This window comes from Eleutherodactylus coqui, chromosome 12 (assembly GCF_035609145.1).
Source record: "Eleutherodactylus coqui strain aEleCoq1 chromosome 12, aEleCoq1.hap1, whole genome shotgun sequence".
NCBI classification, from domain to species: domain Eukaryota; kingdom Metazoa; phylum Chordata; class Amphibia; order Anura; family Eleutherodactylidae; genus Eleutherodactylus; species Eleutherodactylus coqui.
The window spans coordinates 24237339-24258126 of record NC_089848.1 but is presented as its reverse complement, the minus strand read 5'-3'; the positions used below and the strand labels follow the sequence as shown (position 1 = coordinate 24258126).

At 43.6% G+C, this 20788-nt stretch overlaps 1 protein-coding gene across 5 annotated transcripts in view; it reads left to right on the top strand.

Moving 5' to 3' along the window:
* LARS2 (leucyl-tRNA synthetase 2, mitochondrial) overlaps positions 1 to 20788 on the top strand; it is a 182194-nt gene that overhangs the window by 59991 nt on the left and 101415 nt on the right. For all 5 annotated transcript variants that reach the window (XM_066584753.1, XM_066584757.1, XM_066584754.1 and 2 more), the window contains one exon: positions 15338 to 15427. In XM_066584753.1, the coding sequence (XP_066440850.1) occupies positions 15338 to 15427 (90 nt within the window). The remainder of the gene's footprint in view (positions 1 to 15337; positions 15428 to 20788) is intronic.

The following is a 20788-nucleotide window of genomic DNA, read 5'->3' as shown; positions in this document are numbered from 1 at the left end:
TTGACCCAACAACAGAAGTAGTCATCGCCAGAGTCCTCTCTTCGTCTTGACCTTTTACAGTCTGGTTCTTGTTCTCTACATTCTACAGAAACCGCCCTTACTAAACTGTCAATCTACTAATGGCTAAACCGGATGGTGACTACTCTGTACTGATCCTTTTGAATCTCTCTACGGATTTCAACACTGTAGGTAGCGAACTCCTCCTGCATATGTTCCACCCTATCAGCCTTCAGGATAATGCGCTTTCCTAGTTTTCCCCCTATAATCAAGTTGATCCCCAACATCCACAGTTTTAGGTGTACCCCAAAAATGTCTTTTTTTAGGAAGACCTAGCACATTCTCTAATCTAACTTTTTTTCTGTTTACTCCCCTTCTACATTCCTCCTTAGAACCCAACTTTCTTCATCCCACTTTAAATGAGTTTAGGTATTTCTTGGATGACGTTTTCCATCTTGGCTACTTATTCCACTAGAGCACCTCCTCCAGTTTTGTCAGCCAGTCAAGCCTTTATACTCCTACATTAACATATAAATAAACAGATATGAATACTGAAGGGCTGGAACGGGATCCGTGAACATGTTCAAAGTGAGGTGTGGAGGGAAACCTTTTTTTTCAAGGTGATGCACTACGACATATATGGCTTCAACATACCTGCAGCACTGCATAGACATAATCAATTGGTCAAATGCCCAAAGTGTGGCACATGCACTACCAACTTTGAACATGGCATATGGTCGTGCACATATGTAAACACGTTCTGGACTACCATAGCACAACATACCATATATTCCGGTGTATAAGACCACCCCCCAACTGTCGCCTTATACGCGGGGAATACGGTGTTAAAAAAAAAAAAAAAAGCAGTACTCAGCTCCCCCAGCATTCTGCGGCGCTGCTGCAGGCTGTCGCTCCCTCCTCGTCCCCGACAGAGCATTGCTTTCTGGATGCTGTGTTTGGCTAACTCACTCATTTCTGTCTGTGTAAAAGCAAAGGAGCAATGATCGCTTGGACGACTTGCTGGCATAGGCACAGGAACGAATCACTATTGAATGGAGGTGGAGCAGGTTGGGGATCCTTCCGGCCCGTCCGCCTCCATTCGCAGTAAACAGGCAGTCTTTCATAAGTGAACAACTGCCTGTTTACACGGGCTGATTCCTTATTTAGTTTTCTGCACACAGAAACTGAATGACGAACAATAAGTGATCACCTTCTCATTTGTCGTTCACCTGGGGCATGCATTTACACCGAACGATTCTTCTTTGATTCGCCGGACCGGCCCGTGTAAAACGTCCTTCACCCACCGTGTCCTTGGTTAGGTTGGCATTCTCTCCATCCACTCATTCCTAATGCTTCCCTGTCCTTGCCACAATCTACCAGCAGCTCATCTGAAATCTACTAGTAGCTGACGACCAGTGGGTTGATATCTATAATATTCTTCATCTGTGATAAAATACTTGTAATACTGTCTTGGCTGATCCACAACAATGGTAAGATAGCTGTCCAGTTCCTCAGGACCCTGTGCCCCGTTGCTCCCTCCTAGGCCACATTCATACGGCAGGATCTTGGCCAGTATTTCACTTCAACTAAAGCCAAGAATGGAACCTACATAGAAACAGTGTAATGGGATGATTTGCACCTCTTCTGTTTGTGGGACCCCCGCCTGAGTTTGGCGTCTAAATGCTGATGCTAAACCTTGTCACGTGAAGCGCCCTGCATTGAAGCGTATTTGCCTGGTATATATTGTGCAGGTTTCGATTGTTCTGTTTGTGGCACAGAACATAACAGTGGTGAATCGGTCTTGATGGGTCCTGGGATTTCCCGTTTGTCTGATTGGCCCTGTATTGTTAGCTGCACGGGTTATTTCCCACTCGTGTATGCCACTTGTGTATCGCTCAAAATATTTGCTCAAGTACTTGATTGTTCCCAGAGCTGTGAAATTACTTAATGGATTTACATGCTGTTTTACACAAAAAGCGAACAAATGTACACTCACTAAAAACATCAGGCACCTCGGAGGAGTTGTCAGAATGGAATGGAACGTTCTCTCTGTGATTGTAACATTGATAGATGTGATTACATATCAGAGCAAAGGGAGAACTTACTGCAGAAAACTGAACACTTCAACGGAGTCTCTAGTACCCTGTTGTACCGCCTCTAGCTTGGATACGAGATGTGATACGGCAGGCATGGAGGCTCTAGTACCCTGTTGTACTACCTCTAGCTTGGATACAAGATGTGATACAGGGGGCATGGATGCTCTAGTACCCTGTTGTACTGCCTCTAGCTTGGATACAAGATGTGATACAGGGGGCATGGATGCTCTAGTACCCTGTTGTACTGCCTCTAGCTTGAATACAACATGTGATACTGGTGGGCATGGAGGCTCTAGTACCCTGTTGTACTGCCTCTAGCTTGGATACAAGATGTGATACGGGCAGGCATGGAGGCTCTAGTACCCTGTTGTACTGCCTCTAGCTTGGATACAAGATGTGATACAGACAGCATGGAGGCTCTAGTACCCTGTTGTACCGCCTCTAACTTGGATACACGATGTAGAGGCGTTACATCTTCAATGGAGTCTCTAGTATTCTGTTGTACCGCCTCTAGCTTGGATACAAGATGTAGAGGTGGTACATCTTCAATGGAGGCTTTAGTACCCTGTTGTACTGCCTCTAGCTTGGATACAAGATGTAGAAGCGGTACATCTTTAATGGAGACTCTAGTATTCTGTTGTACCACCTCTAGCTTGGATACAAGATGTAGAGGCGGTACATCTTCAATGGAGGCTCTAGTATTCTGTTGTACCGCCTCTAGCTTGGATACAAGATGTAGAGGTGGTACATCTTCAATGGAGGCTTTAGTACCCTGTTGTACTGCCTCTAGCTTGGATACAAAATGTAGAAGCGGTACATCTTCAATGGAGGCTCTAGTACCCTGTTGTACCGCTTCTAGCTTGGATACAAGATCTGATACGGGTGGAAATTGAAGCTCTAGTACTCTGTTGTAGCGCCTCTAGCTTGGATACAAGATGTGATACAGGTGGGCATGAAGGCTCTAGTAGCCTGTTGTACTGCCTGTAGCTTGCAAAATGTGATACGGATGGGCATAGAGGCCATAGTACCCTGTTGGGCCACCTCTAGCTTGGATGCAAGATGTGATACAGGTGGGCATGGAAGCTGTAGTACTCTATTGTACCTCCTCTAGTTTGGATACTGGATGGGATACAGGTGGGCATGGAGGCCATAGTACCCTGTTGAGCCACCTCTATCTTGTATACAAGATGTGATATGGGCGGCATGGAGGCTCTAGTACCCTGTTGTACGCCTCTAGCTTGGATACAATATGTGATACGGGCGGCATGGGGGCTCTAGTATTGTTGTACCGACTCTAGCTTGGATAGAAGATGAGCTAGAGGGGGGCAAGGAGGCTCTAGTACCCTGTTGTACCACCGCTAGCTTGGGTACTGGATGGGATACGGGTGGGCATGGAGGCCATAGTACCCGGTTGAGCCACTTCTAGCTTGGATACAAGATGTGATACAGGTGGGCATAGAGGCTCTGGTACACTGCTGTACCGCCTCTAGCTTGGATACAAGATGGGATACGGGTAGGTATAGAGGCCATAGTACCCTGTTGGGCCACCTCTAGCTTGGATGCAAAATGTGATACAGGTGGGCATGGATGCTCTAGTACCCTGTTGTACCGCCTCTAGCTTGGATACAAGATGTGATACGGGCGGCATGGGGGCTCTAGTATCCTGTTGTACCGACTCTAGCTTGGATACAGGATGTGATACGGGCGGGTATGGAGGATCTAGTACCCTGTTGTACCGCCTCTAGCTTGTATACAAGATGTGATAGGGCGGGTATGGAGGATCTAGTACCCTGTTGTACCGCCTCTAGCTTGTATACAAGATGTGATAGGGCGGGTATGGAGACTTTTTTTGACAGAGAGTGTATATAGCATGAAATTAAAGTGACAGCGTTAATGGTTGTAAAATCTTATGCACATATAGAACTTTTTAATATGACTTGTGTTTTGAAAATCTCATTCTCTTAATATCTTTGCTTGCGGTGTTGACTTCTTGTTCTTGCTTATATTCTCCTCCTCACGTCTGAAGTTGGAGGGTTCCAGGGCTGTAGAGTTGCCCTAGCAAAGTACTGACTGCTCTTCAGGCCGCCTTCCCCATCATCAGTTTTTGGAGATAGATCCGGTTGTCCTCATCATTGGAGTCACACATTAGTGGATACAGCACCGTGGTGGGTCTTCATGAGGGTTTGCGCTTCAGTGTTTTATACTCTGACTAGTATTTGTGGTACATAAATAAAATGCTTACTACGTAGGATTCCCTTCAAGTGTCGTCTAACGACCACTAGGCACCGTGTTCTTATCGACGGGTTCTTCATTTTTTTCCTTTGCATTTTTGGACATTAAATTCGCACAAGGATTCTTGGCTTGTACCACTTGCCGCCTCAGCCAGGCCCCATGCTATATCTGAATTAATATCTTCAGTACTTATAGTGGATTCCTTTTAAGGGAACCCTTTAGTGGTTGTAACCCTACTAAGTGGAATACTGAATAATAGTTTTTTCCCCAAATATAAGTTCGGAATTGTCCCATGTCTGATCCCTGGAAAAAAACATCTTTAATAACTTCCCACGCCCCATGCACATGCCCTTTGAATTCATGCATGCAGTGGAACTTCGTGGATTGTTGCAGATGGGAAATACGAGTCTGCCCACAAAGGGGGTACATGATCTGCGCATGTAACGGACTGCGAAAACCCGCGGCCAGAATAGATGGGGCACGCCCACCGGATTGGACTGTGGGCATTTGCATGCGGCACAAGAAGGTTTTACAAATATTATTCCAGATATGGTTGGACATGGGACAATTACATATACTTATATTTGGAAAGACCTGGTATTGAGTAGTCTGCTTTGAAGGGTTTCAACCACCGACAGGTTCCCTTTAATAACTGTATGTGTCATGGTGGTCTGGCTCATCAGTATGTGTCATGGTGGTCTGGTTCATCAGTATGTGTGATATATGACGAGCTCGAACCCTTCTGTAAGGAAAATAATCGTTAATATCTGTAAATCAGTTGTCTAGTAGAGATGAGCGAGCATACTCCCTAAGGCAAACTACTCGAGCGAGTAGTGACTTATTCCAGTACCTGCCCGCTTGTCTCTAAGGATTCGGGTGCCGGCGCGAGTGAGAGGTGAGTTGCAGCAGTGAGCAGGGGGAAGCGGGGGGGGGGGGGGGGGAGAGGGAGATCTCCCCTCCGTTCCTCCCCGCCCCCTGCCGGCACCTGAATCTTTAGAGACGAGCGGGCAGGTACTCGAATAAGGCACTACTCGCTCGAGTGGTTTGCCTTAGCGAGTACGCTCGCTCATCTCTATTGTCTAGGCATCTATTATTAGCTGTTCTATTTCCAGAGGATTGGGCGGCTCTCCCGGCTCTCTTCTCTTGGTGCTAACTAGACTAAATTGTGATATCTGCTATGGATGGACATAATGGCCAGGCTCACTTTCACATGAATACCGGATGCTCATTTTTTGTATATACTTCCTCTCTATAGTTCACTCATGACATTGGCTTCAAAACTGCATTACTACACCATGTGTGAAAGCACCCTAATGCTTGCAGTGCGTTAATGAGAACGGCTACAGAGGTATTAACCCTTTCCAATCCAATTTCTCTACCCCACACACACTCCGAAGCTCTTATTTATTTTGGGTGGGAAAGCACTTTGTGGATTCCTTGGAATTACTCAACAGAAAAACATAAAAATGATGGGGTTTTTTAGCAATTTTTTTGAAAATTAACAATTTCCAATTCACTGTTTGTCCTCGTCCGACTTTAAGATTTCTCTGCGTAGCTCCGATGTTGGGCAAGGTCAGACATGATATGTTTTTAGCATAATGCAGGACAGCACTCCGATGTTGGAGGGTGTTCTGCATATGTATGCTGCAGTATACAGGACAGTGCTCCGAGGTTGGAGGGTGTTCTGCATATGTATGCTGCAGTATACAGGACAGCGCTCCGAGGTTGGAGGGTGTTCTGCATATGTATGCTGCAGTATACAGGACAGTGCTCCGAGGTTGGAGGGTATTCTGCATATGTATGTTGCAGTATACAGGACAGCGCTCCGAGGTTGGAGGGTGTTCTGCATATGTATGCTGCAGTATACAGGACAGTGCTCCGAGGTTGGAGGGTGTTCTGCATATGTATGCTGCAGTATACAGGACAGCGCTCCGAGGTTGGAGGGTGTTCTGCATATGTATGCTGCAGTATACAGGACAGTGCTCCGAGGTTGGAGGGTGTTCTGCATATGTATGCTGCAGTATACAACGATGCAACGCTGTCCTGTATAATGTAGCATACATATGCAGAATAGCCTTCGACATCTGAGCGCTGTCCTGCATAATGTTAGAAAAATTTGTCTGACCTAGTCCAACATCGGATCTATGTAGGGAAATGTTAATGTCGGATGAGGGCCGACGCTGGATTGGAAAAAATCAAAGGGGGATTCTCATCTCAGATTTTTATGGCTTATCCACTAGATATGTCTGAAGTCTAATAGATGCGATTACCACCTTTGGGACCCGCACCTATCTCATGGGTCACCACATCTTATGGTGCGCTCAGTGAGGGCTGCAAAAACATGGTGACAGATTCCCTTTAAGCTCAATTAAATTATGTCACAATTAAGCATTTAAAGGGTATTTCCATTTTTATAAAGTACTAGCGTACCCGTCGCGCGTTGCTGCGTAGACAGACATACATTCGTTTTTATATATCTAGATAACAACCAATCACAGCGCAGCTTTCAAGTTACCTCAGCGGTATAATATATAACAACCAATCACAGCACAGCAGCTTTCATGTTACCTCAGCAGTATAATATATAGCAACCAATCACAGCACAGCTTTCATGTTACCTCAGCGGTATAATATATAGCAACCTATCACAGCACAGCTTTCATGTTACCTCAGCGGTATAAGAAATAGCAACCAATCAGAGCACAGCTTTCATTTTACCTCAGCAGTATAAGAAATTGCAACAAAACACAGCACAGCTTTCATTTTACATAAGCCTTCTCGGTATCCAACAATTGTCTTGCGAAACGTTCGGCGGATGCATCATTTTGTAGTTGAACACGCTTGCTCGTTATGGCTTTTGCTTTTGTGCTTGAGATAGAAATCAAATGATCTACGTCTGGGGGGCATAACTGTCGACGATGCTCGCACGCACGCCATTTATCATAGGATAGTTGTACTATGCCAGTAATCTTCCCAGGAGTGTACTCAACAACTTCCCAAAGTCTCATGGTGATTAGATGAATGGTGTAGTAGCGCCAAAAGGACAGACAGACAGACATACATTCCTTTTTATATATATAGATGACATCAGAAAGTGAGAGAATTAGATTCCGTATGTAAAATTTGGACGCTAATTATTTTGCGCTTAGAATTGAATAATCGAGTTGGGACCCATTAACTTTTCCTATTTATGACATAATCAATGCTCGTGCCAAATTTCAAGTTTCTATGACATTGGGAAGTGAGAAAATTAGATTCCGTACATAAAAATTTGAACGCTAATTCTTTTGCGCTTAGAATTGAATAATCGAGTTAGGACCCATTAACTTTTCCTATTTATGTCATAATCAATGCTCGTGCCAAATTTCAAGTTTCTATGATATTGGGAAGCGAGAAAATTAGATTCCGTACGTAAAATTTGGACGCTAATTATTTGGCTCTTAGAATTAAATAATCGAGTTGGGACCTGTTAACTTTTCCTATTTATGACAAAATTAATGCTCGTGCCAAATTTTGAGTTTCTATGACATTGGAAAGTGAGAGAATTAGATTCCGTACGTAAAATTTGAACGCTAGTTCTTTTGCGCTATAATTGAATAATCGAGTTGGGACCCATTAGCTTTTCCTATTTATGACATAATCAATGCTCGTGCCAAATTTCATGTTTCTACAACATCGGGAAGTGAGAGAATTAGTGGTAATGATGGAAATCGAACGATCTACGTGGGGGGGTCGTAACTGTCGATGACGCTCGCACGCGCGCCATTTATCGTAGGATAGTTGTACTATGCCTATAATCTTCCCAGGAGTGTACTCAACAACTTCCCAAAGTTTCATGGCGATCGGATGAATGGTGTAGTAGCGCATAAAGGACAAACAGACAGACACGCAGACAGACACGCATACATTCAATTTTATATATATAGACTAGCTTACCCGTCGCGCGTTGCTGCGAAGACAGACAGACATACATTCGTTTTTATATATCTAGATAACGACCAATCACAGCGCAGCTTTTTTAGGTTACCTCAGTGGTATAATATATAACAACCAATCACAGCGCAGCTTTCATGTTACCTCAGCTTTATAATACATAACACCCAATCACAGTGCAGCTTTCATGTTACGTCAGCAGTAAGAGAAATAACAACCAATCACAGCGCAACTTTTATTCTGCCTCAGCAATATAAAAAATAGCAACGAATCACAGCGCAGCATTCATTTTACCTCAGCGGTATAATATATAGCAACCAATCACAGCACAGCTTTTATTTTACCTCAGCATTCTCAATATCCAGGAATTGTCTTGCGAAACGTTCGGCGGATGCATCATTTTGTAGTTGAACACTCATCCCGTTGCTCGTAATGCTTTTTGCTTTTGTGCTTGAGATGGAAATCAAACGATCTTTGTCTGGGGGGCATAACTGTCGACGATGCTCGCTCGCACGCGCGCCACCTATCGTAGGATAGTTGTACCATGCCTATAATCCTCCCCGGAGTGTACTCAACAACTTCCCATTAACTTTTCCTATTTATGACATAATCAATGCCCGTGCCAAATTTCAAGTTTCTATGACATTGGGAAGCGAATTAGATTCCATACGTAAAATTTGGACGCTAATTCTTTGGCGCATAGAATTGAATAATCGAGTTGGGACCCATTAGCGTTTTCTATTTGTGACATATTCAATGCCCGTGCCAAATTTCAAGTTTCTATGTGAGAAAATTACATTCCGTCCGCAAAATTTGGACGCTAACTCTTTTGCGCATAGAATTGAATAATGGAGTTGGGACCCATTAGTTTTTCCTATTTATGACATAATCAATGCTCGTGCCAAATTTCACGTTTCTATGACATTGGGAAGCGAGAAAATTAGATTCCGTACGTAAAATTTGGACGCTAATTCTTTTGCGCTTAGAATTGAATAATTGAGTTGGGACCCATTAACTTTTCCTATTTATGTCATAATCAATGCTCGTGCCAAATTTCAAGTTTCTATGATATTGGGAAGCGAGAAAATTAGATTCCGTACGTAAAATTTGGACGCTAATTCTTTTGCGCTTAGAATTGAATAATTGAGTTGGGACCTATTAAGTTTTCCTATTTATGACATAATCAATGCTCTTGCCAAATTTCACGTTTCTATGACATTGGGAAGCGAGAAAATTAGATTCCGTACGTAAAATTTGGACGCTAATTCTTTTGTGCTTAGAATTGAATAATTGAGTTGGGACCCATTATCTTTACCTAATTATGTCATAATCAATGCTCGTGCCAAATTTCATGTTTCTACAACATCGGGAAGTCAGAGAATTAGTGGCAATGATGGAAATCGAACGATCTACGTGGGGGGGTCGTAACTGTCGACGACGCTCGCACGCGCGCCATTTATCGTAGCATAAATGTACTATGCCTATAATCTTCCCAGGAGTGTACTCAACAACTTCCCAAAGTTTCATGGCGATCGGATGAATGGTGTAGTAGCGCATAAAGGACAAACAGACAGACACGCAGACAGACACGCAGACAGACAGACACGCATACATTCAATTTTATATATATAGATAATCACTTTATGACTAGTGGTGGTCTGACCTCCGGGGAACCCTACCGATTATAAAGCGATGGCATATCCAGCCTTGTCCTTGAGTTACGGCTTCCTTTCCTCTCCAAATATTATACTTTCCTGTTCTGCGCCATTTCTGAGCTCCCAGATCTCTGCTGCAGCCTTCTCTGTTGTTTCCCCCTGAGCGGCACTTGTCATCGGCCTTCGGGGCATAAGCATAGAGTAGTAAGCTTTAGCATGTAGGAAATGTCTGGGATCTGCCAGTCAGAGTAGGATTATAGCAGGTAAGTATAACATATGGACGGATTTATCTTCTGTTTAGTCTCTGTCTGGAGGATTCCTTTAAGATCCAGCAGTCATCTTAGCTACAATTATGTTCCACAAATATATCATCGCTTTTCCAGTGAGAAGAGGAAGTAATATTCTTTGTTCCTTATTGTTGTGCGGAGGAATTAGGAGGAGCACATTTAGATTCTGAGCTTTAGAGTTTTGGAAATCTTTGTGTATGATGTGTCTGTATTGTAGCTGTAATTACAGGTTGTAGCATTGTATCACAGTCCGGTTCCCACCAGCAGAAGTTGTGAAGTCCCCTAGAGTATTGCTTCACTTCAGTCCTGCTCATGGGGACGCTGACAGTGTGATGAAGCATTGGCTTTTCCATCTGTCACATTCCCCAGCCTCTTCAGATGCATTCAAAGCTAACGCAAACCCAGCAGGCTCATTCTGCTCTGTCAAACAGCGGATGACTTTGGGGTCCCAGTACGGCCTCCTCTCAAAACTACAAATCAGAATTGATTCCTTTTTCTCAGTGATTGTTGGACTTTTCTTTTAGGTTCTTCGTTAGAGCATTTCCCGTTAAAATGTCCTCGAGTTATAAAATTATTGTATCCAGTCATCTCTTACCGCATATCTGTATCTGGAAAATCTCAAACAGCTTTCCTAGAGCCCTGGCCATTAAGTTTGGTCATATTGTGGTACAGACGTAGCAAAGTTTAACACATAATGGGTTAAAGGCACAGTTGCAGCAAACTTTAGATTGACTTACCAACTTTTGTTCTGTTAAGTGTCAATTTAAAGTTGACCGCAACTGTGTATTTAACAACTCTGTCACCATCTGTTTTGCACCCCTCTCTGAGGGCAGCACAAGGTAGTGATAGTCACACTGATTAGTGATATGTCTGCTGTGTGGATCTGTGCAGTAGTTTTGGAGAAACTTGCCTGTTATCAGTGGCAGCACATGCATAGAGGACTACTTAAAGTAGTCCTGGATATTCATGAGCTGCAAGACAGTCCCACCTACCCCGCCTTTCAGCCAATGATTGACTGCTGCCTGCCTATTACTGTGCATGGAGAGTGGCCAATCAGTGGCAAGGTGGCTGTGGCTAACCTGCAGCTCATGAATATCCAGGACTACTTCTGTGTCTGGATGCCACTAATGAAATGTAAGTTTCTCCAAAACTACTGCAGAGATACAAAAAGCAAACATATCAGTGTGGCAGGCACTGCTTATGGCACTCTCAGTGAGGGCTGAAGAAAAGATGGTGACTGTCTCTTTAATGCATTAAGTGTCAAGTTAAACTTTGCACATGACTAGGCAAATTTGCAACTCAGAACTCAAGTGAAACTGGGTCATCCCCTACTGGAGCTGTAATGGTGGCCATATTACCCATTAGTCAACCTTCCCTGAAGCAGAAATAACTAAGGTGAATTTTTCCTCTAAGCCCTCCTGTCCATGGGTGATATTCCATTGCGTTATCCGCTGCCATAATCCGCACGCGGGTAACGCAATGAACGCTTTCCATAGAATAACTATGGAAAGCACAGCCTGATGTACACGAGCGCAAAATCGCAGTGATTTTCCGCTTGCATATAAAAATCGCGGCATGCCACGATTTTCCGCGATGAACCTATCATTAATGATAGGTTCATCGTGGAAAATCGCGGTGACTTTAGCGTTATCCTGCGGCAGAAATCCGCTGTGGGAAAACACTACGCCCGTGGACAGCCGACCTAAAGACAACTGAGGAAGCAGCAGTCGTTCTGCCCAGCTTCTTCTCTAGTATACTTCTAGTCGGTGCTGCAACCAAATAATGCATGATGGGTACACTTCTGTTTCAATGTGTTGTACAGATTTCGGAAAACAAGCATGAGGGGAAGAGGAAGCCAACTTCTAGAGGCCGAGGGAATAGCCGGTCCAGTCAGGCATACATGGATCCCATTTAAAACCCTGTCACAGCACCTGTACCTGAGAATGATCCAGTGATGTGATTAAACCCCACCACTGGTCTGCAGTATATAATCACATGGAGTGAACCTACTATCAGCATGCTGGAGCACTCTCAAGTACACTAGGAAAACATGTTTGCATCTCAGCTCTATTGAAGTGAATGCTACTGAGCTGCAATACCTCACACAGTCTGTGGACAGATGTGGTGCTATTTTGGAAGAAAGCTTCCATATTTTTCTAATTATGGACAAAATCTTTGAGTTTTTTTATTACATTTTTTTGGAGTAGTGGTGGTGGGTGCTGGTGAGATCTCATCTAAGTCGTCTTTGTGCAAATAGGTTTATTCCAGGTGACTGCAGGGGCGTAACTATAGGGGGTGCAGAGGTAGCAGCCGGAGCCTCAGGGGGTCGTCTATCATATAAGAAAACACCAATATTATAAATGGCACATGGACCGCTGGGGGGGCCATCTTGCAGATTTTGTATTGCGACCCTCTATATTTAACCTTTGCCTAATTTTCTAAGATTGTAGCAATGCCCCGACCGACCGATGCAGAGGAAAGTTGTAGGAGGCCCCGATTGTGAACTTTTGCATCCGGGTTTAGGAGCCTTTAGCTACGCCTCTGTGTGACTGGTCTTCAACAACTTGACTGAAGAGGGCGATTCAAAACTTCTATATGGGTCATTCCGTGTCAGTTCAACCAACGCTCCCAGTCGACCATCTCAGATTTCAATGAAACTTTGCACAAAGATAGACCCTGACCCTAAACTAAGATAGACAGAATATTAGGCTGCAAAGTGCTTTGGTTCACGAGCTACAGGTCTTACTCTAGGGGGTTGTCATGTGATTACAGCGCGCAACCTGAAAAAAGGGACGATTTCAATCCATTGCCAAGCCAGTTCCAATGACTCTAGAGCAATGAAACTTCACACACTAGGAGAACATTTGGTGCTGAATCCAGCTAAGCTCTTCAGACTGCCACTCTTGTCATCATTCTGCCACCATTGCATGTCAAAGTAGCTGAAAAATTCTATCGCGCAAAATAAAACTCATATTTTAAGCAGTAATAACTCATAATCAATGCAATCCAACTCAGCTATGAATTTATCAATGTGTACTCCATAGAAATGTTTCTCATTATTCACATTACGGACCCAAAAGGATGCATAGCTCTTAAGATACAATGAGTCAAAAATGGCAAAAAACACTTTTTTGCAAATTTTTCCCTTTTTCAAAGGCAAAAACCGGAATGTACTCCATTTTTATTTTTTTTTTATTTTTGTTCTATTTGGAAGAGAATTTTTTGCTCTACAAGATTCGATGTTTTTCATTTTGTTCCCAGACCTTCTAGATGGGAAAATATCAATGCCTGTGAAGGTCCTATGCACTCACGGAGGTCAAATAATAAAATAAGTGTAAGTTTTGCATGGATGTATAATTAGTTTAGAAATCATGAGAAGGTAAATTATTTTTGGAATGAGACAACTTTTTGTGCTCAAGAAACGTATGTGATCAAAAATTGCCTGGCGAGTTCAGGTGAGCCACAAGCTTTGGCCTAAGATGGTCAGAATATCATTGTGTTGCATAATGATTGTGGTATATTACAGTGATCACTGGGCTTATTTAGCACTCTATCCATATTGGATACTAAGATTATCTAAGGCTAGCATTTGTGTAATAAATAACTAGTTCTGAACTCGCCATGCAATTTTTGATCACATAACTAGTTATTTATTACACAAATGCTAGCCTTAGATAATCTTAGTATCCAATATGGATAGAGTGCTAAATAAGCCCAGTGATCACTGTAATATACCACAATCATTATGCAACACAATGATATTCTGACCATCTTAGGCCAAAGCTTGTGGCTCACCTGAACTCGCCATGCAATTTTTGATCACATAGGTTTCTTGAGCACAAAAAGTTGTCTCATTCCAAAAATAATTTACCTTCTCATGATTTCTAAACTAATTATACATCCATGCAAAACTTACACTTATTTTATTATTTGACCTCCGTGAGTGCATAGGACCTTCACAGGCATTGATATTTTCCCATCTAGAAGGTCTGGGAACAAAATGAAAAACATCGAATCTTGTAGAGCAAAAAATTCTCTTCCAAATAGAACAAAAATGAAAAAAAATAAAAATGGAGTACATTCCGGTTTTCGCCTTTGAAAAAGGGAAAAATTTGCAAAAAAGTGTTTTTTGCCATTTTTGACTCATTGTATCTTAAGAGCTATGCATCCTTTGGGGTCCATAATGTGAATAATGAGAAACATTTCTATGGAGTACACATTGATAAATTCATAGCTGAGTTGGACTGCATTGATTATGAGTTATTACTGCTTAAAATATGAGTTTTATTTTGCACGATAGAATTTTTCAGCTACTTTGACATGCAATGGTGGCAGAATGATGACAAGAGTGGCAGTCTGAGTAGCTTAGCTGGATTCAGCACCAAAAGTTCTCCTAGTGTGTGAAGTTTCATTGCTCTAGAGTCATTGGAACTGGCTTGGCAATGGATTGAAATCGCCACTTTTTTCAGGTTGCGCGCTGTAATCACATGACAACCCCCTAGATTAAGACCTGTAGCTCGTGAACCAAAGCACTTTGAAGCCTAATATTCTGTCTATCTTAGTTTAGGGTCAGGGTCTATCTTTGTGCAAAGTTTCATTGAAATCTGAGATGGTCGACTGGGAGCGTTGGTTGAACTGACACGGAATGACCCATATACTTGTCATTAGAGTTGTAAATTCTGTGTAATGAAATCTAGCAGCGATAGGCTCCCTGTACACAGGCGGAATTCCGCGGCGGGATTTCCCACAGAATTTCCGCCCGTGCACGCTGCCATAGCATTGCATTAGATAATGCAATCCTATGCAGACCGCCGCAATTTGACGTCGTGAAAACTCACACGGTAAACAAGTTGCGGCATGTCCTATTTCTGTGCGACCCTCGCAGAGGCCCACACAGAAACGTCACAGCTGACACGCCGACTCTGCTCTCCGCATGTGCCTGCTTGGTGAGCAGCCGCCACATAGCAGAGCAAGACATCAGGAGGAGGTGAGCCGCGGGTCACTGCAGGGGCACAGCTCACATCCCGCTGCGAGAATTCTTGCAGCAGGATCCGACCCGGCCGTCTGCAGGAGGCCATATACAGATGTGCTGCGTGCTCTTTGTAAGTTATTTATTACCTCTTTTTCATCTGTCTAGGAAATCCGCACTTGTGCTCCGGAGTATTATAAATGGACCCAATATTTGTTTGTGAAGATGTTTGAAGCCGGACTTGTTTACCAGAAAGAAGTAAGTCCTTTCTGCTCATCGCTGTTGTGAACGATCCCTGCTGTTTGTTTTATGATCACAATAAAAAATATCACAATGCCAGATAATTTAATAGCAAATACTGAGTGACATAACCGATACCAGGTAGTCCGTGAGGGCACAAGTACAACACACCTAGGCATATAACCATGTCAAGGGGCTATCTTCTACTTTTAGAGAAAACAGTAACATAGTATGCTAGGCTGAAAACAGACAAATGTCCATCTAGTTCAGCCCGTTTCCTTTCCTCTTTGTTGATCCAGAGGAAGGCAAAAAAATCCCAGTGAGACAGAAGCCAATTTACAGTTTAATCATTCTGGGGGGAAAATTCCTTCCAGACTCCATAATGGCGGCCAGAATAATCCCTGGATCAACATTTGAGATCAACAACCCTTCTGACCTTTTAATGTCTATACCCCAACGCAGGTGTAAAACCACCCTAACTACGTCAAAGCAATAAAAGCAACCGTCCTCGCCTATTAGTTCCCCCTGACTATTCAGGGCTGAAGTTCCCATGCTTCTCCTGGTCTTTGCCTAAGAAGGCTACCACCTGAACAACGCAGTAAGTCACAGGCTGTGGTGGTCACATGCCTTTCTCCTGGCATTACAGCTCAGATGCTGGGAGCCAAGATGCCAGGAGAACCTTACATATCCGCTGCAGCCTCTGATTGGTTGCAGTGGTTAGATGATAGCTATTCATAAGCAAAGACTGGCAGGACCACAGAAACTGCAGCGCTGGACTGCCAGGGGAAACGAGCGAGTAGGACTGCTTTTATTGTTTTAACACAGTTGCACCCATGTATAAAATATCGTCGACACCCAGAGAACTCCTATGGTTCTTTACTGTAAGAGCAATAAAACTATGGAACTCTCTGCTGCAAGATGTCATAAGGGTTGGTTCATTGAACAAGGTCAATAGGAGCCTATATGCCTTTCTTAAGTGATATCATATCTGAAGTTGCAGTATTTGGAGTCACAAAGGGATTTTCCTAATTCCACCTCATGGGTGTTTTTGGCCTTCCTTTGGTGTCATCCAGTAAGAGTATAGGTTGGAATTGTAGAAGGTTCTAAAAACTACACAAGTTTCAAAATTGCATTGCCTTGTTTTTCACCTCCTCTCCTTGATTGTATGTTCAGCATGGACTAAAGGATTTGCGGTTCTTAATCCTTATTGGCGAGTTCCGTGCTCTTCACTTCTTTCCTTGACAGTTAGGGTGCTTTTACACGGGAAGATCTATTAGGTAACGGATGCCGACAGCCGCCCAGCGTTAATCGTTCCTGTTGCTTTTACACAGAAACGATCAATGCTGATTAAATGCAGGGGGGCGCGTCCGGGATTATTTCAGCCCGCCTCCATTCACCGTAAACAGGCAGTCCTGTCATTCAGTCTTCTGGACGACGAATGAGAAGTGAATAACTTCTTGTTGGTCGTTCAGTCGGTGCATGCATTTACATTAAATGACAATCCTTCAGATGCGCGCTGAATCACGGGAATCCGAACGATAATCGTTTTATGTAAGAGCCCCTTGAGGTTATAGATTGTACTAGATGAACCTCTGTCTTTTTATCTGGTAGTTAGTCCTAAAAACCCCACAAGATCCAAGATTGTGCTCTTCCTTCTCATTTTAAAAGCAGTGAAGCAAGAAAGGAATTGGTTGCAAAGATGGCCATAGCCCTAATTAACTAGATCTGTAGGAAATAAGGAAAAAACAAATACCTAATTGGGTCTGTTATTTGGTTACCCGTTTCCCCTTGCACACAGAGCGATCAGGTCCGGTTCTCTCCTAAGGATCTGGCCGTCTTGCTTTGCTCCTTACCTTTTCTCAGATTTCTTATCTGATTCTTTGATATGAAGTGATGTATCTTGGGGAACATATGCAGGATGTTTATCATCTTTGATTGCGATGGGACAGAAAGGAGGAGGAGGATACCATGGTAATAATGATATAACGTATGTATTTTTATCTCGAATGACTGCTTTAGGTGTATGTAGCAACATGTGCAGAAGTGGTAACAGCCAGTTCTGTCTGCTGTGTACAGTAAACATTTTCATTGGGAAGCATGCATTTAAAGGGAATCTGTCACTATGTTTTTGCCGCCCTCTCTGAGAGCTCCAAAAGGTAGGGCCGGTCACGCTGATTACAGGGATAAGGCTGCTGTGTGGATCTGTGCAGTAGTTTTGGAGAAACTTGCATTTCATTAGTAGCACCCACACACAGAAGTAGTCCTGCATATTCATGAGCTGCAGCTAGCCACGCCCATCACGCTTTCCAGCCAGCGATTGGCAGATCTCTCTATGCACAGCAATAAGCAGGCAGCTGTCAATCATTGGCTGGAGGGTGGGTAGCTGTCCTGCAGCTCATGAATATCCAGGACTTCTTTAAATAGTCCTCTATGCATGTGCTGCCACTGATAAAAGGCAAGTTTCTCCAAAACTACTACACAGATCCACACAGCAGACACATTATTGTAATCACTTGTGTCGTCCTCAGAGAGGGGGAAAAAGATGGTAACAGAGTCTCTTTAAGTCTTTGCCACTGATGGAGTACATATATTTTTTTAACCCCTTAATGCTAAAGGACGTACATTTACATAATGAAGGTTCTGGATTTGTATGAAGGGGGATTGGTGGGTCGATCTCGCTCCATACAATGCAGTTGACGGCTGTTTCTTACAGCTGACACCCACCTCCACATCCCTGATCCGCAGTGCCGCCTAAAGATGATCTGTCAGCTTTCCTGACATGTCTGTCCTAATGAATGCCTGTATTCCCTATATAGCAACAACTCTGGTTAAATGTCAACTGGGTGTTACCATTTGGGGGTGTGCCAGCACATTCTGGTACTGTAAGAACTGACTGACCAATAGCAGACTGTGTAGGAATAAGCCCCCTCCCCCTTTCAAATGGTAACACCTAGTTGGCAATTTACTCATGAATTTCTAGAAGAAATAACAGAGGAACAACACAAATGTGGAGTTATAAGAAAAGATGCCCCAGAACTGTTCTATTACAGGGAATACAAGTATCTACTGAAGCGGACGAGTCAGGAGAGGTTATAGGTCCCATTTAAGTGCTAGTTTGCTATGAACATGTGTGACGGTCTTTACTATGGTTGGATTTTCAGAAATGACAGCGTTACTATACATCTATATTACACAGCCTACTCCATTTTTTCAAATGCCGCGTTCGTTAGGATCAGTATTCCATATGGTCACTATAGGAAAAACTAATTGCAGCCAAATAATGAAGAATGAAAGGAAGCAGAACGGTTGACCAGGAGCGCATCAGTAAAGGGCAGAGTAAAGAATGAAGATAAATAGGGTTAATAATGGCCGTCGGATTTGTGAGACTAGACAGTGAGAGTAATGCTTGGACGATAATGAGTCCAATGGTTATAGATGTTTTAGGGCAGCAAATTGTGGCAGATAATTATATAGGAAATAGCATGCAAATGGATAGTAAATTGAGACGGGAACATAGAGGTCTCTCGAAACAGAAAATTGTGATACGTTTAAGTAATAATGGCTTCTGAGATAGACTGACAGAATGGTGAACGGCAGCCTTGTGCTCTGGTGGCGGCTGTAGGACTGTTGTTCCCTAAGAGCTGATGTAAAAATGTGCAGACAATAGAGGGTCATCATAGAAATAGGACAACGGCGACCCGGGATAGAAGGAAATCGTGGCATATGAACCCTAAAGAACTTCTAAAGAATGGCTGGAAAAAAGGTCGAAGCCTCTCCATGAGCGAGATGTTCTAGGTCTGTGTGTGCAGCGACACCCATTATGAAATGTTTTCAAGAATAAAGTATTTTTCTATGGTGCAAAATAGAGAAACGATCAAATACATAAACTTAGTAGCCATCATTTGACCCCCAAAAAAGTTTTTTCATCGATAATGATGAATTCCTGTTTAGTTGAGGCTGGCTTTCAGTCGCTCATGGATCATTGTTCTCCATGCTTTCCTAACCTTGACCGCTTCTTTCAGTTCTTCCTCGTACATGTCTGTATCCATCTTGATTGCGTCCAGCCAGCGTGTTCTTTGGCGTCGTCTTCTTCATCACCCACTAACTGTGCCGAGTATCAATGTTGTTTCCAATGAATTGGCTTGCATGATGTGTCCAAAGTATAAGAGCCGCTGTTTGGGGATTCTGCCCTCCAGCGATATTGTTGGGTTGATAGGCTCTCGGACCATCCTGTTGGTGACCATTACCGTCCTCGGTATAGACCATTCTTCTCCAGCACCAGAGAATTGGCTCGCATGGTGTGTCCAAAGTATAAGAGCCGCTGTTTGGGGATTCTGCCCTCCAGCGATATTGTTGGGTTGATACGTTCTCGGACCATCCTGTTGGTGACCATTACCGTCCTCGGTATACAGCATTCTTCTCCAGCACCAGAGAATTGGCTCGCATGATGTGTCCAAAGTATAAGAGCCGCTGTTTGGGGATTCTGCCCTCCAGCGATATTGTTGGGTTGATAGGCTCTCGGACCATCCTGTTGGTGACTATTACCGTCCTCGGTATGCAGCATTCTTCTCCAGCACCAGAGAATTGGCTCGCATGATGTGTCCAAAGTATAAGAGCCGCTGTTTGGGGATTCTGCCCTCCAGCGATATTGTTGGGTTGATAGGCTCTCGGACCATCCTGTTGGTGACCATTACCGTCCTCGGTATACAGCATTCTTCTCCAGCACCAGAGAATTGGCTCGCATGATGTGTCCAAAGTATAAGAGCCGCTGTTTGGGGATTCTGCCCTCCAGCGATATTGTTGGGTTGATACGCTCTCGGACCATCCTGTTGGTGACCACTGCTGTCCTCGGTATACAGCATTCTTCTCCAGCACCAAAAGCATCAATTGTCCTTCTATCTGCCTAACTGAGTGTCCCAACTATCACAAGCGTCTATGGAGATGGTGAACACGACTGCATTTACCATCCGGACCTTTGTAGCAACGCTAATATCCTTACTCCCCCACATCCGTGCCATTCCCTGCTTTGCACAATCCTTCATTTGATTTCTGGTTCTGATTCTTTATTGCTGTCAATCTTGGATCTGAGGAAAAAGACAACTTTAACCTCTTCAGTTTCCTCATTGTCGATTTTTACGTGGCCTGTCCAATTCCTGGCTGTGGTCATGACCTTTTGTCTTCTTTAGGGCTCCTTCACACGAGCGTTTTTCGTGGTCGCACGCACACGCTGTTAAACCGCATGAATGAAGAAATTACGTCATAAAGTCCCAAGCTTAATTAAAGTTTTCTCGTCCATCCACATGGCCGGGTGCGATGTATTAGCGAAAAAAGAGCCGCAGACCGAAAATCCCCCGCTCCGCATAAATCCTCGGAATGACT